The sequence below is a fragment of the Barbus barbus genome (assembly GCF_936440315.1).
Source record: "Barbus barbus genome assembly, chromosome: 9".
NCBI lineage: Eukaryota > Metazoa > Chordata > Actinopteri > Cypriniformes > Cyprinidae > Barbus > Barbus barbus.
Window position 1 is genome coordinate 29,703,880 of NC_136737.1, and position 21,893 is coordinate 29,725,772.

A 21,893-nucleotide genomic window follows, 5' to 3' on the forward strand; every position below is an offset into this window, starting at 1 on the left:
TCTCTGTGAACTAAACGATATGTGATGCATCTCACTTTATCACAAACATGGAAGCAAAATGCCAGGGTTTGTTCATGATGCACAAATATATGAGTCATTGTGCTCCAAGTATAAATTATGCCACTTTACACATGACTTTACACATAACCAAATTATGCCACTTTACACATGACTTTACACATAACCAAATTATGCCACTTTACACATGACTTTACACATAACCAAATTATGCCACTTTACACATGACTTTACACATAACCAAATTATGTCACTTTACACATGACTTTACACATAACCAAATTATGACACTTTACACATAACTTTACACGTAACCAAATTATGACACTTTACACATGACTTTCCACATAACCAAATTATGACACTTTACACATAACTTTACACGTAACCAAATTATGCCACTTTACACATGACTTTACACATAACTTTACACATAACCAAATTATGTCACTTTACACATGACTTTACACATAACTTTACACATAACCAAATTATGACACTTTACACATAACTTTACACGTAACCAAATTATGACACTTTACACATGACTTTACACATAACCAAATTATGCCACTTTACACATGACTTTACACATAACCAAATTATGCCACTTTACACATGACTTTACACATAACCAAATTATGACACTTTACACATGACTTTACACATAACCAAATTATGCCACTTTACACATGACTTTACACATAACTTTACACATAACCAAATTATGCCACTTTACACATGACTTTACACATAATCAAATTATGCCACTTTACACATGACTTTACACATAACCAAATTATGCCACTTTACACATGACTTTACACATAATCAAATCATGTAGCATTATTATGTACCAGTGCAGAAGAAATAACTGATTTATTCTTGATAGGCCTATTATATTGTCAAATGTTGCATTGTTTATGGTAATAAGTTCAAGCATGTGGCTGACCCTACAGGTTTATTCCTAAACAGATGTTCTCTCTTATAAACAATGCAGTACTGTACGAACGGTTCGCGAATCGGTTCGACTGAATCACTCAAAAGAACGACTCGTTAGCGAGTGGCCTCCTGAACCCGTGATTTAGCGCCGCCTGTCGACCGACCGCAGATCGCATCTGCTCCACATTTTCTTCTGAAGCGAAGCTCCGCCTCTGACCATCGCAAATCTGTGTATGTGAGAGATGAAAGCCGTCCGAACCGTGTGCATGAGCAGTGAGGTCCTCGACCATCGCAGTCCAGCTTGAGCTTCGGTTCGGTGATGGCCGCGGCTGTGGAGAGAGGAGGGGTCCGGGCCGCCTTCATGAACCCGGGGCTCGGTGCACCCGCTCCCGCACCCGCCGCCGCTGCGCCCGGAGGATCAGCCATGTCCGGAGCTGGGGGCTCGGGCTCGGGTGCGGCGGGTTTGGGTCCCATCATGCCTGTGCCTATGAATTTATTTGCAACGTGGGAGATTGACCGCTCATCTCCGAGCTGTGTTCCGAGGTACATCAAACCTAATGCTATTGTTCATGTGTGTAAATAAAGCTTCAGGACACTAATGCATTTCGTTGCTTGCATGCTCTTCTGTGCAACATGGGCTTTAACTTGCGCATGTTATGCTGAAGGAGGTCAAAACAAAACTCGTGCATTCAGTGTTGCGATGGTGCTGTGTTATGACACATGGAAACATTAATATGTTCATTGTGTGGACAATTATGTTGGCAAGTGTCTGTATGAACACAGAAAACATCAATAGTTGACCGGATTAATGTGCATGTTTCGTAAAGCGGGTCACAACAAATCAGATTCATGCAATGTTGTGATGTTGAAAAACGAAATATTTGGAAACATATGTCAGAGAGCTTTATATAGGTGCATTTCTTGTGTGTTTAGTTTGGTTTATATACACATAAAATCACAAGTAATCAGCATGTTTTGGGTGTCATATAAACACACCCACTAAAGTTAAAGCATTGCAAAGACAGGACAGTGTGTTTGGATCATGCTTAGTTTAGATGGCCTGGAAATGTTCAAATTGACTTTCAGAGCCTGTGATCAACAACTTTATATTTAGGAAGGGTTGTTTTAGTGCCTCATTTCAATATCTTTCTTCTGACATGCCATTTCATCTCATCATAGTTAATATAATTTTAAGTCTGAAGCAATCAGTGGTCTCAAAAGCCCTTTTGTATTCATTACAGTCAAATCAATGCAAATTTGAGCTTGTTATAATGACCATGAGTGTCATTTTTTTATAAAAAAAGATGCATATTTAGGATTTTGAATGAAGTTAGTCACAGTTATTGTCTGCTATTATCAGTTTTCAAGCATGATTCTGTTATTATCGGTTATTAACAGTTTTAAATAATGCTGTATTACATGATCATAGCTGTTGGTGATTATATAGAAAACCAGCGTATCTCTTAGGGTTTAATAAAATCACTTTTGACATGCTTGACTTGTTTGTAAGAGAAAGCATCATCCCAATATTTAGAATATCAGTATCTTATTCCCTTTCCTCTTTGCCCAAAGAATTCATGTGTTACACATGATGCATTTTGTCCAAATGACCCAAACCACATCCTGTAATATGAATTTAAAACCCAGTTCTTCATGGAACATTTCCATGAGAGTGAAGTTAAAAGATTGGCGAGATGCTTTACAGATTCAAGGCTAGTATGTGATTTATATTAATACCTTCCTGAACTAAAGTATTTGATTCATTCTTTTAAATTGTCATCAGGATATTGCATACTGGAAAAAAAAAATCTTAATTGGCAAATTGGTTGCGAATTTGTATTTGTTTTTTTTGTTTTTTTAAATCATACTTTTTTTTTTTTTTTATTAATTGACTTTGTTCAAATTCATCCAAAATCCCCAACTTTGTGTATATCAGGTTGATGAATAGGATCAGTACTCAAGCACCAGCATTTACATGCTTATGGAAGTGAACAAAGAGCAAAATCTAGTGTGTCTTCTTCGATGCCAGATTGGATTTTGTAGTTGTCAAACATTATAAAGTTAAAGCAAGCACATCCTCTGTTTGTTGTTTTAAGGGCAGGGTGTTTTCTGCTATCTTCAGATGCAGTCTTAGCACAATAAGGAATCTTAAAGACAGCAAGATTAAACAAACAGTTATGCATTTTAAATGTATGTAGTAAATGTGCATTTTGCCTAAAAACATCCTTTGGTTGTTACTATATTTGCAATGCATCACAACCTTTTTTATTTATTAATGTAGCAAGTGTGGATGTGTGCCACCTCTCTGTTGTTTTTCTGTTATTTTGGATGATGGTTCAGTACAGCGAGTAATTGTCTGACTAAAAGCAAACCTGGTGGCACATTAAGCTCCACAGAGAGCTGTGAGAACTCATGGGACCAGATTAATCAGCTCGGCCCAGATGTGTCTCGATGGCTTTGGTAATAAGAACAGGATGCTTCCTGAGACGTAGGGCGTCCCTCAAGTATCTGGACCTCAGCAGTTCACAGCTCCAGATCTGACGCCGCGGGCCGCCCCCGAGTCCTCTCAAAGAAAGGGCAAATGTGAAAAATGCCAAAGCTGTTTGCTTCATTTGTTCTGCTTCATACAGCATGGCTGGACTTCTAGAGGAACTACAGCTGAGTCTCTGTACCGATCGCGTTTGGGAATCAAGAACTAGAACATATGCTCATGACCGTCAGTTTAATTAATGAGTCATTTAATAAAGTAAAAACTATTTGAGTTATTGGAAATACTTGTTAAGCTACATGTTTTCCTTGAAATTGTGTGAGATTTCCTTAGTGTTGTAAAATTGCCTGTATATATTGCCATTTTGAGGTGTTGTGGAATGTGTGTACAACATTTCTGTTGCGATTGTGAATTAGCGGGTTAGCATTTCATGGTAAAATGCAGGTGTACGCACCCAAAATAAAAATATTTGGTCATGTCAGTTTCTCAACTATTTTATAAAGGTATTTATGCATTTAGTGGATGTGTTTATTCAAAGAAATGTGCACTGCATTGAAGCACATTTTTATCAATTCTTGCATGTGAATTTTCCTCGGAATTGAACCCATTATCTTGGTGTTAATAATAATAAATAATAAATTAAAATAAAAGAATCTAAGTTTTAAATAAGAAAAATACAATACAGTTTATAATATTCACATTCGTGTTAATGAAGAAGCAGTTGATTTAAATAAGCCAAACTCTGAGTTACTTCAGGCACAATCTAATGCTATTGTCATTGCAGTGCAGTGTTTCTAATCACGTCTTATATCGCAATGTTTAGTGTTTCATAAAATAGCCGGCAGTACCCAGTCCCAGTCTCTAGAAGGACACTATAGGTGTACAAATAACGAGGGCCGCTGGAAGTGATTTATAGATTCCTCCCCTCCTTCCTCATGTCCCTGCAAAGACAAATGAGTGTAAACCCAACCAGGCATAGATCAGGCTGCCGTAATTAAACATGCGGCTCCAATCCGTTTATGCAGCCAGTAGCATGTCAATTATTCATGCTCGTTCATTGGGCCTTAATTGGTGTGGGACTCGGTGTAGGGTCATTATTTCTGATGAAACGCCAGCTGATGTACATGATGTTGTCCTTTCCCAGAGATCCATGCGGTGGAAATGCATGCATCACTGTACCTCTTGAAAACCATTGGTTTCTGTTTCTCAAGGGTCCCGCAGGAAATTAGCTGCACAGCTCAGGCTCATTTTCTGTTTTAAATCACTGATACACACTAAAAGGACTTCAGGGCGTCAGTAAATGTCAGCGGAAATGTCTCAGTGTTTATTTCATCCATACATGAATATCCGTAAGCTGTTGAAATATGAACATATCTTCTTTTGTGTTCTGCACAAGAAAGAAAGTCATACAGGTTTGGAAAATTTTTGGGTGAATTATCTTGGGCTGCTACTAACGATAATTGTTTTCTGTTGATTGCTCTATAGATTTTTATTAGTCGTTGATAGAACTATAAAGGAACCAAAATTGCACAATTCTTTGTGATTCCCATCCTTGCTAAACATGCATATACCTCTTATATAAGAAGCAATAGGCCAGATATACTCCTTTTATCACAGACTTGTAGGAACCTATTGATTTCAAAGCTGTTTAGCATCGGATCTGTGATTAACCGTGTAGTTTCCTGCTATTGGATGGTTTGATGTCTTTTTCATGGTACTCTTTTTAAGAGGTCATCTTTGGTATCTGACGTCTCGACGGGAGGCATTTTAATTAATTTCGGAGCGCCTCAGGACCCCGGCTGTGTCGTTTTGCGCTTCTCTCCCTCTCGTCGAGCTCAGACAGCGGTAGAGCAGCTATCACTGGATAGCGCTGATATGTTGGAGCATGTTTTTGATGAATTTTGGCATATTCTGCCCTGGAATTGAGATATAAAGCGGCATTCGTTTCTAGTGTCCTGCTAAAAATCATATGGTCTATTGATTAAGGCAGACGTATATCATATTACAACAGAGTAACACCTCTGATAAGCCAATAGGGTCTATATAAATTAACTCAGTAAACATACAGAAAAGACAGTAAAAATGCTTCAGGAACCTGTTATTGGTTACCTGTAAATGTAACATATGGTGAAACCCTGTTTAGTGCTTTTAAATTTGCATTATTTGTAGTTCTACTATAAAATTTAGTCAAATGTATGGTTTTCTCAAGTGAAAAATATGAATTAAATATAATTTACAGTGAAAAACAGCTAAAGGACATTCCTTATTATTAGTGCTGTCAAACGATTAATCGTTTTTAATCGATTAAAGTTTTAGTTCACATAATATATCTATGTGTACTGTGTATATTTATTATGTCTATATAAATACACACACATACAATATATATGTTGAAAACATTTACATTGAACAAAAACTTATTTTGGATGCGATTAATTGCGATTAATCGCTTGACAGCACTACTCATTATATTTTACATAAATAACTGTTATCAGTAATCAGTACATGGGGTGTTTTGTGTTGCGTTTTCGTTATTTAGTTCATCTTTATTGCATTATTTCAGTGTCGTGTGTTACCATGATGCTGTTTTGTAATTGTGTGTATGACTTTGTATGAGTACTGGTTATGGTTTATGGACAGCCCACTTATAATGAACTCTGAATTTGCCCTCTGTGTTATCATGGTGGTTAGCGGTAACCTACATTTTAAGTTAAAAAACTAATTGTGGTTGTTTAAATATGACTGTTTTAATACATTACTGTGTAGTTGCTAGGGTGCTGTGGGTGGTTGCTAGTGCATTTCTAGGTAGTTTCTGGTGTATTATTGGTGACAGTAACTTAGCAAGACTGTTCCTAAGTGGTTTCGAGGCTGTTTTGAGTGGTTGCTAAGCCATTGCTATATTGTTGCTAGGGTGATCAAAGTAATTATGGGAGACTGAGATGTGAAAACATCAAAGTTTAGATATATAGTGCAAAAACAGGCCAAAGGTTTTACAATCATGTCCTTACTGAGCAAATCAAAAAGAGACACCGTGTGTCTCGGGGGGCAGCACATGTGCATATGTGTTTCGGAGGGTCTGGTGTTTTCATGTTTGCATGCATCGAGCTGCAGAGATTGTGGCTGATGTGGTGAGAATAAACTGCGTTTGTCCTCTTCCTCCTTTTGTTCTTCCTGTGTCTGTATGCATGAAGGCATGTATGCACATACTGCTCAAAACCTTGGGGTTAATTGATTTTTTTTTTATTATTAATATTGATAAGCACAATGCATTATGTTAGTTGACCCATCAAAAATTATGAAAGTAGAATTTTAATTTGACGTGTATTAAAAACAGTGTCTCTCACTTAAGTGCCATTTTCTTTCATTAATATGATATGCAAATACAGTTTTTTAGAATAAACTGATAAGATTTGAAGTACACTATAAGCACAGCTGTTTTTCACAAGGGCTAGCAAGGTCCAAATCAGAGTTACCGATGAAAGCAGGATTTGTCCCATCAGGGAAGACATTTCCTTCAGGAAGAAATTACCACGACTTTCATCTCTCCCACCTTCTCTCCTTTCATCTGCTTCCCTCTCTTCCTCCCTTTATCTATCAGAGTCACTCAGGAAGATATAGCACAGGTTTCTCTCTGAATCTACTCCTCCGCAAGTGGAAAATTACCCATGAGCCCGCGGGGCATCGCTGAGAGCTGAGGCGACCAATTAGCAGTGCAGTGAGCGTGAGAGTCCTGAACTTTGATCATTTGCAGTGAAGTTACAGATCTTTCACATGCTGTGAAAAAACTAAATGATATACTTTATAATTAGGGCTGATTCAGTCTGAAGTATGAGGAGCAGTAGTGATGCTTGCCTCAGCAAACACCTCTAAAAATACACAATATTATAGCCATTCTGGATAGTCCTACACTGAATACATAATTCTTGTCAAATATAGTGGTAGGGAAAACAGATGGTGTGTTTGATGAACTTATAATGTCTTCTTAATTTGAGCATTCTGCCATATGAGCGCTTTTATTAACACTTGGTTTCCTAGTTTCCTTCATTATTGACTCACGTTGTGAGAGTGTGTGTGTGTGTGTGTGTCTGTGTATGTCTCTGTGAGTGTGTGTATGTGTGTGTGTGTGTGTGTGTGTGTGTGTGTGAAGAGGCATTCGGTTTTCCATAAGAAGTGTTTCCTCTTCAGGAAGGAGCTCCATGTAGCCTCTTCCTGTGACTGTTTGATCCATCCCAGCCGTGGTTTATATATTTATTAATACAAGATAATTAAGTCAGTGGTATAAACGTGTGAGATTTAACACTTAACAGACGATTATATTTAAAAACAACACATCTGAACAATGAAAAACAGAATCCAAAACCCTCACTCAAGTGCTCTGCTAAAGTCAGATACACTGCATTAGAGCATGATGGTGTATCTGCAGATAAATAACACAGGAGCTTATCTGAATGGACAGTTAAAAGTGACAGAGTCCCTGCAGTACCGTGACAGAGAGCTGAGATAAGAGTAGAGACTAATGCATGTTCAGTAGCCTGATGGTCTGAGGCACAAACACTGGATGAGTTACACACTGAAGTCAGGTTTAGGAGCATGAATAATGATGTTTCCTTTAGAAGACACCACCGGTAACAAACGAGGAGCACAGAGACATTCCTGTGACTCAACAAGTAGAACGTGTGTTTGAATGCATCATAAGAAATAATGATGATCAAAATAACTGTGTATAATATTCATGTTGTTAATAACACTATGCATAATAGTATGACAACACACTGAGATTATTCAAATGATGAAGATGGTACTCAACTTGTACTCAAATTGTATCTTATAATAATAATAACAATACTATACATTATTTTAATTACAATACATTATTTTGGTATTATTTATCAAATATAGTATTTGTTAATATTTTGAATTTACTGTTATTTTTATATTTTCAGTTTATATTTTATTTTTAGTTTACATGTTAGTCAGTTTTTTATTAGTTTATTTTAAATTTACCTTGAATTTATTTCAGTTTTAGTTTCAGTAATTTTAATATGTCAGCGTAACCTTATTTTAGTTAGTCGCCAAGGCAACATTTTTTTATTTAAACATATTTCATCTAATATATCTTGGTTTCAACTACCAGCGGTGTTTTTAATAGATTTAGTTTTAGTTAACAATAACAACACTTGTATTCCTTGTATTAAACAGCTAAATGAATTCTGGCATATAAATCATCAAACAAACACATATTTATGTGTGTGTGTGTGTGTGTGTGTGTGTGTACTGCTATTCCCTACATTAAGGGACCAAATGTCCCCACAAATATAGTGTGTGTGTGTGTTGAAGGAACATTTTATCTGCATGCAAGAGAGATCAAGACAAAGAGCAATGCTCCAAATACCATCAGACAGCACTGAAACACACCGATCTGTGAGATCCATGAGTCACCATCACCATCTGTGTCACAGCATACAGATACGCGTGTGTGTGTGTGTGTGTGTGTGTGTGTGTGAGAGAGAGAGACAGCCGTAACACAGCACCTCACACTACAGAGCCATTGAGCTGAGCAGAAAGAGGAAGCTGTATGTCTGTGGAAGTGGGATAAAGTGTGTAAGAGCAGACGTTCATTGTTCTGAGCCGGCCGAGTGTGAGTGATGTGCATTAAACACAATGCACTGGTCAACAGGAGATTAACAGGACGCTTTTACTGCATTATCTCCCTCTTGTTCATTCCAGCAGATTCTTGATGTTCCTCTAGTGATCATTATGAATATATTAAAAATAACACCCCAGGACTGTCATGTGCAGTGTGTGGCATCATGCGTAGTGACACGGTTTGCACTGATTGGACTGTTTTAAGTATCAGAATGAGACTGATTTCATTTCATTTTAGCATCTCTAGTGGTGTGGATGTTCATAAATACTACAGCAGAGCAACCAGAACTAGAAACACCAACTAGTATCTACCTACTGTACCAGTAGAGCTGGACACACACAGCAACAAAGTACCTGGCCATTTGAACAATGAAGTGACTGAGCTCAAATAAACACAGAGGGAATCAGCTCACAGTTGAGTTCAAGGAGAGTGGGATGTTAACATGATGTTAAAATGACAACACAGCGCTCCTATAAGCATAGAAATACACAGCACACAAGTACTGATCAAATATAACCGTTTTATTGATGCAAAAATCCCTAAGTTCTTCACAAACGATACGCACAATGTTGTCTTGGCAAACACAAGCTATCTAGGTTTTCTGGTTTTGGAATAGGACAATAAAATTAAGATGTATTAAATTATTGTTATCATAAGTGCAATTAGAGTTATTATTGGCCTTGTTATATTTATAATTCAGGGTTCACATAATAAGTTTCCAAAGCATCATAAATAACTATGATGATGCTAACGGTCTAATCAGATTCAATGATCTATGCTAAGCTACGCTAAAAGTGCTACCGCCAGACCCGGAGATCGGCTGAATAGATTCAAAAACGGTAAAACTCAACTGTTTAACTCTTGGGGAGTTGGAAAATAAGCCTATTTTCAAAAATAGTGGAGTGTTCCTTTAAACTATTTACTGTTTAACAGTTTGACATTTCATTTGATTTGTGTGATGCACTACCTTTTAAATGCACTACTATTGTGAACACCTAAAGCACTGAGGCTCCGTATTCAAGGTGAATTTTACTGTGAACATACACTGTTATTATTGCCCAGCCTTGGTTTTGTTTATCATTTCTTCTATTATAGGTCAGAGAAGTATATTTGGAAACAGTGTTTTGTTTATATGGAGTGTTTCCCATGAGCAGAGAGAGCTGGACTGTACACACAGGCAAGAGAATGTCTTACAATGCAAGTTATTTCCTGTTTGACTCAGATCCTGGCTGCAGGGTGGCAAACCTGTGGCCTGTGAGTCAGCAGAGAACGGGGCATAAACTTGCCCTCAGAGTGAGCACAAAATAGTCTGTCTGCTGAGTCAAGCGACGTGTATTCGTTTCAGAAAAGTAGAGCAGGGCAGCCTGTGCTGGTGACCGTGAGTTTACATATCTCTGTGTGATGCAGCAACACTTCCTCATCATATAGAGGGGAAAGCTGGAAGAGCAACATGGCATTTGTCTTGCAAATATTGCAGTGTTTCATAAAAATGTTGGAGCCTGACCTCTGAATGAGCGGGTTTTCCGGAGGGTGTTCATTATGCAAATGCTGCAGGTTGTTGTTCATTATGCTTGAGATGCTGCAGTCACGAGACAAACACGAGGCTTTGATCTCCACCTCTCAATGGGGAACAGAAGAGGTGTTTACGTGCCAAAGTGCACATCATTGGCATGGCTGTGCTCAGAAGCATGCTTTCCATGCAGGAGAAGCATCTATGGGTGCTGTTTGTGTGGTATATAGGACTAGAAGAATAAAAAGTCTGTCAGCATTTACTTGCCATCATGCCATTCCAGACTTTCCATTGTGGAAATCAAAAGGAGAATTTTCCTGCCACTCTTTTGCATGTAATGAAAGTGAATGGCAACTGAAGGTCTGTTCACACCAACACAAATGTTCCCATGAAAATTCAGTTCGATTTTGCACACAGACCAGTGTGAAATAGTAAATAAAAGAAAGATTACTGGATTACATTTGTACTATTTGGATTACTATTGTATTACTTTTTCAGATTTTGTTGAAAATTGCATGTTTCATTCAGTGCTAGTTATCATTTCTTTGTAATTATTTGTGAAATTGTTTCAAAGTAAATCCTAAAGTTTTTTCAGTGTACACCAAACGGTGTGAAAATTTCTGTTTTGACACACTTGGACAAGAAAGAAAATCAAACAGCCTTTCGGATTTATGTATTCATAGTATCATAAAAACAGGTTAATTCATGAACTATATTTCAGGTCTTCTCTAGTGGCGTGAGAGCTTTGTTATATAAACAAACAAAAAAATCGAATGTCAGATTTGTTTTGTTAAAATAATGGTCAATTTCCCTTAAATACAAAAATAGCAACAAATCTCTTAAACTGCAGTTTGCATCGACTGGCTGTATAATTTCATTATTAGAATATAAACAAGAGAAATTGCGTTGGTTTTGTCTGTGAATAGGATGATTTAGGTTCAGGTTCTAATGTAGCTCATTGATTAGCTCGGGTCATTATGGGTGTTGGTCTTCTGTCCTGCTGATGTGATTTCCTTTAGTGTTACAGCCCGAGGCGCCACTGAAAAATCACTGCTAATTACTGCCATTCACTCATTTTGGGAAAAGACACGACCTTGAGTTGCTGTTTAAAGGTCAGTCCTGGTGTCATAGGTTGGATTTCAGCAGCCTTCGTCCCTGAAATTTATTTCCCATCATACAGATTTTAAAAAGGTGATAGTTGAAAAGTTATAAGCAACAAACCAAAGCCAACTATGAGGTAAATCAAAACACCACAAACTTTGATTTGAAACAAAATCGTATTGGAAAATTGAACAATAAGGCAAAGGTACAAGACTTAGTTTTAATGGTTTAATATTTAATGACGAAATAAACTACAATCCTATAAATCACTGTGCATGACATAAAAAATGATTAATAAATATACAACTATTGATTTAAAGATGCTGAATATGTTACGTCATTGCGCTCAATAGAGTGTAACCTTCGGCTCTGATTTGGAAAGATTCTCTGCAGAATCATGGGTAATGTAGTTTTTCCACCAGGAATAGTGATACAGTTCTTTAGATCATTAAATCTTTAGATCAGTGATGCACTTTTCTTTTTTTTCCGGTTCTGTTCACTGAAAAGTTCTTTGAGGAACCAGAGATGGTAAACAGAACATTTTAATAATCTAAAGAACACTTTAAAGAACCTTTTGTGGAATGGAAAGGTTCCATGGATATTATATGTTCATCATGGAGCCATCAATCCCAATAAAACACTTTTATTTTTAAGAATGTAGCAAGACATAATTTCATGTCAAACCAGTGGTTCTGGGCATAAAGTCACACTGCATTACATATCACACTTTACTGATAAATGTATTGCAATAACCTTGTTTATGGATTTTTATTTTTTTAACCCTGCTAACCCTGCAATCGGTTGCTTTGGCAGTTTTTATAAGAATGGTTTACAAAGGATTTACACAGAAATTAATTTCTCATGCTTCATAAATGAGGCTCTGCATCGTTTAAAATAATACGCTTCAAGGAACTTGTGCCCCCCTGCAATACACATAACCTTCTGCCCACACTTTACGATTGCATAATTCATATCCTGTGGCATAACACGCACAAACAGAGGAACCAGGTGTTTTGACAGCAGATACATATTTGTGTGTGTAGCCGTATATGCCTCAATCTGTATTTTCACATGCGTGACCTTAAGGTGTGCCGAGATTACGTTCATAATCAGGGTCTTAGACCAGATCAAAACACACACACTCCTCCCTCTGGAAACGGGTTTGTTGTTTAGGGCAGGTACAGACTAATACTCAATCATCTGTGTCGGCGGACCGTGTTTTAAGACTTAGTGGGCTATTTATCATGACAGATTTACAATCATAACAGCCTCCCCACAATCCTCTGTTCCCTGTGGGAATATGTCAGAGTATTTCATAATACTATCATGGCTGCTGTGTTTGAGAGATGGTGATTGAAGGCAGTGTGTGCTGTCTCGCTCCGGGTGCCACGGGCAACACCATCTCTGTTAAGCTTCTTACAGTCGGGAATCATTAGGGAGCAACCTGTTTCCGTTCATGCCAAGAGTCTGCGCTGAGATTAGCACATCCTCCCCGAACACAGAAAAAGAAACGCTGACCGAAGGCTGAAGGCATCTTCACACTGGCTAATGTGGCTCTGCAGCGCCTCTAAATCGGGTTGCTCTGACCCTTCATGACCCAGAGTATATGAGGATATGTGCAGGTCACATTTGACCAACATCTGTGTGCAAACTCATTGTGTTTGAGTGTGTTTAGGCCTATAGCTCCACTAAGATTGTAGGACAAGGTTCCACAAAAACACATTTGTATGGCTTCGTAATTTCCATTATTTTGCCATTATACCAAGAGTATATTTTTTGTTGTATTTTAATCAGGGTTATTATATAGCCTAACTTTTGTTACTTTAAATAAAATAAACTTATAATAAACAGCTATAGTTCCCTAGGAAACAATTCTTGTTTTTATTTATTTTAACTTGATGTACTAAAATAACTAAAACTAAAAGTGATAATGATAATAATAATGTAGACATAAAAAACTAAAACTAATACAAATGAGAGAAGCACACAACAATATTATTATAGACAAAACAGAACATATAAAGATAAAAACTAATTCAAACCATTAATAAAAAGTACTATAGTATATGCCATAATAAAATGCCACAATAAAACCTTTTTTTATTAAAGGCAATACAAGTTTACAATACTTACATGATATACCTTTCAAGTTTGAGGTCAGTAAATATTTTATTTTGGAAAGAAATTAATCATTTTATTCAACAAGGGCACATTAAACTAACAAAAAACGACAGTCAAGAAATGTATAATGTTACAAATAAATGACTATTTCAAATAAATGATATTATATTTTCAACATTGATATTAATCAGAAATATTTCTTGAGCACCAAATCAGCATATTAGAAGGATTTCTGAAGGATCATGTGACTAGAATAACTATATATATTTCATGTTTAACACTGTAAAGCTGCTTGCTTCTATGCAGTCTACTGTATAAAGTGCTATATTAAAAAATGACTTGATTTGACTGGAGTGCTGAATCGCAGAGCCGGTGCAAACATATCTACATCACTGCGATCAGATGCTTTCTTAACTGATGCTTTCTCACCGCTGTTATTATAGGTGTGTGTTTAGTTTGTTATTGAGAGGAAAGCACACAGCACATATTGACATATTCATGTAGATAATTCCAGCATTGTAATAACAGTAAACCACTGCTCAGATATGTCCAACTTCTTTCTATCCCTAAATCAGGGGTGTCCAAACCTGCTCCTGGAGGGTTTAGCTCCAGCCCTAATTAAACACACCTAATCCAGCTAATCAAGGTCTTTAGACTTACTAGAAACTTCTAGTCAAGTGTGTTGGAGCTCAAATCTGCAAGATGTCTGCCCTCCAAGACCAGTAACAGTGCTAAAAAAGGAAAACTTTATTGTTAAAACGTCACAATTTATACATATCATGATTTACTGCTCATTTTACAGGTGAAGGGGTTAGCCATTCATTTACATATAAAGGTCTTAAAGGTGCAGTAGCAAAAACAACTGGTTTTAATTCTAAAGGGCATGGAAAATGCTAATGAAAAAAAAAGAGAAAGAAAAAACCCCTAAAACTATGGCTGTTTGTTCTAGCTGTAAGTGGATAATTGACCAAAAGTGAAATTACTGTATAGGGGGAATGGCATCTTTAATGTCAGTACCACACACAGTACATAAAGCGTGGCTTGTAGTGTGTGTCTCTAATGCAGGACTCGAAGTGGCATTAGTGTATGTGGTTGTGTCCTTGTTGCAGAGTTAGAGACCAGAGTGGGGTTTACAGAGAGGGAAGGAGTGAAAATACTGAGAAAAAAAATCAAGAGTGAGGTATTTCAGTCCTCAGAGAGGGTGAGTCATACAGGACAGAGAAATCAAGGTGTGTGTGTGTGTGTGTGTGTGTGTGTGTGTGTGAATCTCAGGATAAGCTCCTGACAGACTCTGGAACGTGAAGGTGAAGAAATCTCCAGGATGAAAGTGTCGGCTGGGTGGTATTTGAAGTTCAAAGGCTCCTTTCAAATACATGTTCCTTACATTTTCATTTCCGAAAATGTTCATTTCAGATTTAACAGAAAATTGAAGTGTAGCATCCGAACACATTTTGATATTTTGCGAAGTGCGAGGAGTAATTAAACAGATTAACATGAATTTCAGTCTAAACCAACTACGTTTTTTTGTGCTACTTGAGGGCATAATGATGTGTAGGGTACAGCTTCCTGTCTTGCCAAAGGCATTATTGATCCAGATAAACACTGAGGACGGCAGAGTAATTAGCTCCCAGAAGACCATAGAATGAGTTCATACCTGTTTAACTCCTGAATCCACCACACAGACAGGCTCGCCAGTGTTTGGCAGCTAGAAACACACCTTTGAGGTCAAGCGTGTAGCTTCTTTTACACCAGCAGTGGAGTTAAAAATAATCCAAACAGGTTTCCCCAACAATCTGCCTGTCTACCATTGGTCAATATACAAAGTGCACACATATTATATTATGTAAACAAAAACTTTTATTTTGGATGCGATTAATCACGATTTATCTTTTTTTTTCATTAGTATATTTTGAGCTTTACTTTTCAAGGCTTACCCTTTTCAACTGGCAAGCAATAAACTAGCTCCTGCCTTTATGTATGGTTTATTAAACGATTATTATTTTGCACTCACAATCAGTCAAAATGCAATTTGATTGCATTTCTCTGAACATGAGCTTTGATAGCACTGCCTCCATTTGTTTTGTTGTGTTTATTTACAGTGGTTTTACACAATTTGGAGCATCTGCATTTAAAAGGTCATGTGAGCAACCTCACAAATAAATCAGACTGAAGCAGAAAATCATAACTGGGGACTAATTATGATGGCACCAAATAATCCTGTCTCTCTCTATGTGTCTCTGTCTGTAAGGTTGTGCAGTCTGACGCTGAAGAAGCTGATCGTTCTGAAAGAGCTGGACCGTGAACTCAGTTCTGTTGTTATCGCTGTCAAGATACAGGTAAAATGACACCGTTACTATGTTGCTTCTGTGTATGTTCTGGTCTGTCGAAGGAGGAGTGTTGCTGTGTCGCTCGGTGTTTGATATACAAGGGCTAAGAGCTTTACACAAGACACGGTGGAAACTGTGAGCTGTTGCCAAGGCGACAGCTTGCTCAGTGGGAAGATAGGCTTGAGCGCAATAAGATGGCATGTGGGGGGGCTGAAGAGGTGCATTGTGGGATATACTGAGGGGGTAATTTCAGAGCACTTGGAAGGCCCTTAGCATTCCACACAGGTCGCTTTGGTCACACTGTTTGTGTTTGGTATTTTTGTAAAGCTTTAACTGTTTAAAAAGAGAAGTATTTTTACGTCTATATTATAAATATTTCTAAACCTTCATTTTCTTAGGGAAATAGCAAAAAAACAAGACAATCATGTTTTACGGGCTGTTCACACAACGTGTCTTTGCGTCTAAAAATGCTCAGGAATGGTTTTTAAAAAATCACAACACAGAATGCGGCAAATAAAACCAACTTGCAATGCTTGCCCCCCCTACGGGGGCTGTGTCCAAATTCAGGGTCTGCATCCTTCGGAGTACTCATTTGAAGGATGTTACGTCACAGCGCCGCGACGAAGGCTGTCCAAATTCGTAGGATCCTTCAAATGCGGCCCACAAATACGTCCTCCTTTTCCCCGAATTGGAAGGATGGGTGTGGTGGATCCTTTCCCGTCCTACCTATCCCATAATTCTTTTCGGCAGAGCGTAATGGTGGACGAAGCGAGCGGTAGCGGAGTGGGAGAGGAGTTTCTCTGACAAAACAAGCTAAAGTTTATGCTTCGGCTCAATGAATTTGTAGGAGAAATTAGTAGAATACTTCAAAACAAATAAAAATAGGCTATAATGGCTTACCTGGATGTGACTGTCTTGTAGTCTGATATAAAAAACTCTCCGGCAACGAGCAAAGAAAGTATTTAATTTATTTAATTGCTTTATTTCTTCCAAAAGAATTCAAATGAGGAGAATAACTCTTTGTTTGTCCATTTTCCCGCTTCTTGCTTGGCGCTGTCACGGTTGCTAGGCGACAGGATATGAGCAACGGGTAAGGGAGGGAACTGAAAGAAGGGTAGGCTGTCCAAATTCACAAACACCGACTTCCGGGTTTTGTGGACGTCGGAGGATCCCTCCTCCTTCAACCGGGTAGGAAGGATCCTAAGGAGGATGCAGACCCTGAATTTGGACACAGCCAGCGTTTCGAGAGCAGACGGCTGACTCAGCCGGCGCAATTTCTCCAGAGCGACTGCGGGAGAGCTGATGACCACACAGCTGTTTCACGATTGGCCAAATTCACCACATGACAACAACGACGTGTATTTCGGGTTTATTCTGACAACTTCAGTCCCACTAATGCTCATATACGGACTTTAAAAAAAATAAAAATAAAAATAAATTAACTTTTCATGTCATCTTCATCTCGTAAATCATGTTTATTAAAAGATTACAATTATTTTTACTGCAATCACTTTTTTGTTAATTCGTTTATATAGGTTTTGTGCATAGGTTTATTTTGGACCTTTTTCATACAGACCCTTTACAGTATTAAGCTGCATAACCTATTTAGATAATCATTTTTTATGGAATAAATCAAATGTCAATCTTACAGACTTTTAATATAATGTGGTTATCATGGATTCTGATTGATACTAATTGTCTAGTTGCTGGGTTCATCCATCTTCACTTGTTGCATGTGATTACTGCCAACAACTCAACAATAACGGCATTTCTATAGCTTCCAGTTCGTCTGCAATAAAGCAAGCAAACGCCACGTGATCTGCCATGACTGAGGTAGATGCAGCAAACTACGAGAGCCCCGAAGTGTCCGACTTGACGACTCCGTTTTCAACTCCGCCCCTGACTGCAAGCGGCTACTCTCGTTGACCACCGTCTGTAGCCGTGCTTCAAGTCGAACGCACCTAGAGTCACAAAGGAGATGACCCCATCTCACCGCCTTGACCTGCTGACTGATGCCCTTTTGCATTATGGACGGAGGAAATCAACTGACCTAGGTTTGTCCACTGCTGCATAACCTGTCAAAATTCTGTGCTGGTGGTTCACTGTTTATGCATTTGATATTTTCTGGAGTGAAGCTGATCACACACAAATTGGTCAGTATAAGAAAATTAAACTGTCTTTACAGAGGTGCAGCTCCTGCAAAGACTAGACAAAGCAGAGAAAATATCGATTCTCGCTCAAGAAGATATCTCATCTGTCATCAGAGAGGCACCAGGTAAACAATGCACATAAGAAGCAGGTAACTATAGTTGTAAATGGGAGACTTTTAGATTCCATTTACAAGCGCATTTTGCACAGACTATGTACCATTGACGCTTGTCTTGCTTCCTGTTATTTTTGTTGTCTAGTGTTGGTTTCTGAGGGAGAGATGGAAGAAAAGGGAGATGGAGCTAGCCCAACAGAAACAGAAACCAATAAGTAAGCAACTGAAGTGAATGTGTGAATGTCTTGAATACTGTAAGATATGTGAAGGAGTAACATTAAATGAAGCACTTTATTAGAGCAGTAGTAATGTCTTAAAATGATCTGTCTGTAGATGGAAAAGGGACTACATCATCAAGCTGATTCAGTTAGAAGTAAGAGTTTAATGTGTTATGTAAGACTAAATGGTAATTACAGCCGTCTTATAGTGCCCTGCTGGAAGCCTAGGTGTGAATACAGTAACAGCATAGTTTTGAAGGACACTGTCACAGTGGTTATAAATGAAGAGTTGCTATAATGCTGCAGTAATTTAATGTGGTATAATAAGTAATCACTTACCACCAAGGCCTCCCTTATAACATATACAATGTTTGCTCAGGTTTCTGCTTGGTAGCTTCTGAATTTGTGCTGCACTTCTTGTGATGTATAGATCTGGGACTCGTGAGTCGTACATGGAGGGTGAAACAGAGTAAGCAAGCAGTAATCTGTCTGTTACTGTACTCTGATCAAGTGTGTAAATAAAATTTTATCATATTTATTTGCTGACCATGTAGAATTGAAGACTCTCTGCTGAACATGGAGAAAAAACACCGCATTGGGAGAAGATGGCAAGAATCTGATTCAGACATCCAGTCTACCCTTAAAGATGTTGACTGTGAGCTCAGAGGCCAACTGATCTGCAAGGCTAGAACTGAATCGAGCTGTCCTCCTCCATCTGAAAAGAAAATATCCAGGTAAAGTACTGTGGATAAGTAGATACAATAAGACATTATGATCAAACTTTAAAAAGGAGCATGATACAAACTGATCGATTCATTTCTCTGCATGTGTGTTTCCTAACTTTGCTTCAGATGGACAGGGCATTGCCATTAGACTGTCCAACAAGAGACTGAGACAGGCAATAAAGGAATACAATAGCATTCAGTGGCCACCACAGATGAGCATCTTCCCTGCAACAATTGATTTTCAGGAAGCATGCGATCCCTCTTGGCATGTCTACTTCTGCTTTGATGACACTGTAAGTATAGTTACCTAACCCTAGTAACCACACAGCAGTCACTCTAGTAACCATCTGACACCGCTTACTAACCACAACTACCTGACAGTCATTTTAGAAACCACCTGGTAAAATGACATAGCATTTAGTTGTCTTTTGTCTTCCTCCAGATCGAAGAAGATGATGTTTCACGGAGTCTAAAAAGGCGAGGGATAGATGCCTTGCATATGAAGACTTGGGCAGCTGAGGAAAAGCGCATGCTTTACCAGGAAATGAGAAGAGTGACTGAACATCTCCATCAGCAGCGTACCTTTCTGTGCTCTGCCATTAAAGACACAGAGCAGCCTGGTGCAAAAGCTGCTCTCATCCAACGTCTCCAACAGCTGGAGAGAAAACTACATCAAGCCACTGTGATGTTTCACCCACATGTTCCAGACATTGTTCCTGAAGACAGTCCCTACTTGTGTCAGGCCCTCCCCATGTCAGGATTTCAGACACTGGTGTTCAATGATGATGGAGATAATGATGACTATGAGGATGACAATGATAACTAGGACTGGAAGCAATTGCTTGGGAATTATTCCTTAGGCAATTTTCTCCCACAACAAAAATGACTAACACTGTTTCTCATCATCTTTGAGAAATGTTTCTCAGCCCGTCCATCTGTCTTTCACCTGGGGCCTCATTTCTAAAGTGTGCGTACGCTCAGATTTGATCTTAGTGTGAGTACGCTTTAATCCACGCCAGCGCTCATATTTATAAAGACTGTTTGAGCACTGCAGGTTTCTGTTCTTGCAGCACGCTGGTCTAAATTATGATTGGTGATATTTTATGTTAATGACATTAATTAGGAGTCGTTTACAAGGCAGAGAGCTGAAACCATTCAATTGCGTGTGAGTTGAAGATCATTTGCGATTCATAGATTTGACATCTGAAAGAGACGGACATTTTATAACTGAGGCCCCAGGTGTGAAGTTCAATCTTTCTGTGAACACAGGAGATTATTTACATTTCCAGTGTTGTATGATATCATTGTATCCTGTGAAAAATGAATGATTGTAAATGCAAAGCGGAAAATGTATATGTTGCAGCAGATCACAGAAAAAGTTAATGGTGGTGGAATATAATGTAGATGTGCTGTTTTACTAGGTCTGATCAGCTTAGGTACTGTTTTTAAGCACACACATCACCAGTAGTCTGTGTGACGACAAATTGTGTGTTTACCATATTGTGATTATTTGACTTATTTACTGTAATGTACAAATATGATCAATGTGCGTGAGGTGCTTTGTTTTTGTGAGTTCACCAAACCAAATCCCCTTTGACTAAGTTTAAATGACAATAAAGTATTGAATCCTCTGAAGCAACCATAAGTTTGTAAAAAATAACAGGGAACATACAGGTGTATTGACTCTACAATACAACTTTCTCAAAATTAGTTACAGCCGTGTTTTCAGCCATTGTCACAGCACGCTTGAAAGGTAATTGACTTAATAAATGACTTCTACAATGATTTTACAGTCATAATCTGCCAGAGAGTGTGCCACATACAGGAGGTTCCTGCTGTTATTGGCTTGAAATGCTATAGATCCAGGTCTATGTAGATGAACATCTTATTTTCTCTCTTCCCATTGGCTGCTTTCATTTTATGTTCACAGTCTTCGTTTAGTGAATGTATATTACATTTAGTTTTATCTTTAGTTCGTTGCTATTGACGCTGCTATCGCTGAAACACGTATCTGGTTAAGGCTAGAAGGCATATGTATGGCGCTACTGGGCATGCGCACAACAATACAGTGTAATGTTTGTCACACTGTACAAAAATAATTCATATTTTTTCATTATTGTAAGGGCATGTTTAAGGTTGGGTTAGGTGTAGACATTAATAAAACACAATTTAATAGGTAGACAATTCATTTCATTGTTCGTTTCTGGTCGGAGCTTTATCCCCCCCCCCCCCCCCCCCTTTTTTATTATTAAACAAATAACATTCACAGGGGATACAGTCAAAGCAAAAAACATACATACACAATCAGAATACAAAACAGTAATTACCTGAACAAAAGTAGTAACACAAAAAAGAAATGTAAAGAAAAAGGAAATAAATAGTTACTGTAAACAATAAAATAATTTATAGAAAAAATAAACTATAACTAAAATGAAAAATTACACATAATATGTCAACTTCAAGAAATACTCAGGAGGTAATCCTTACGACAAAGTAATAATTTTTTTCCATCAATACAGTTGTTTTAACAGCT

General features: G+C 38.0%; 1 protein-coding gene across 2 annotated transcripts; it reads left to right on the forward strand.

Moving 5' to 3' along the window:
- The first annotated feature begins 1,174 nt into the window (after window positions 1–1,174).
- LOC306874692 (uncharacterized protein) lies at window positions 1,175–20,996 on the forward strand. 2 transcript variants are annotated; one of them, XM_079424904.1, is made up of 10 exons: window positions 1,175–1,503; window positions 16,076–16,163; window positions 17,932–18,208; window positions 18,340–18,429; window positions 18,563–18,632; window positions 18,751–18,790; window positions 19,066–19,104; window positions 19,190–19,369; window positions 19,487–19,653; window positions 19,803–20,996. In XM_079424904.1, the coding sequence occupies exons 3-7, from the start codon at window positions 18,133–18,135 to the stop codon at window positions 19,078–19,080; spliced, it is 291 nt and encodes a 96-aa protein (XP_079281030.1). In that variant the 5' UTR covers window positions 1,175–1,503; window positions 16,076–16,163; window positions 17,932–18,132; the 3' UTR covers window positions 19,081–19,104; window positions 19,190–19,369; window positions 19,487–19,653; window positions 19,803–20,996. The 2 variants fall into 2 exon arrangements, with proteins under 2 accessions (XP_079281030.1, XP_079281029.1); XM_079424903.1 differs by lacking the exon at window positions 18,751–18,790 and having other exon boundaries at window positions 19,803–20,993.
- The last annotated feature ends 897 nt before the right edge of the window (window positions 20,997–21,893 follow it).

What these genes read in the sequence shown, in the direction of transcription:
- LOC306874692 (XM_079424903.1), top strand. Translation starts at nt 18,133, where the DNA reads ATGACCCCATCTCACCGCCTTGACCTGCTGACTGATGCCCTTTTGCAT. An exon ending in GAGGAAATCAACTGACCTAG is followed by an intron (nt 18,209 to 18,339) that starts GTTTGTCCACTG and finishes CTGTCTTTACAG; the next exon opens with AGGTGCAGCTCCTGCAAAGA. An exon ending in TGTCATCAGAGAGGCACCAG is followed by an intron (nt 18,430 to 18,562) that starts GTAAACAATGCA and finishes TTTGTTGTCTAG; the next exon opens with TGTTGGTTTCTGAGGGAGAG.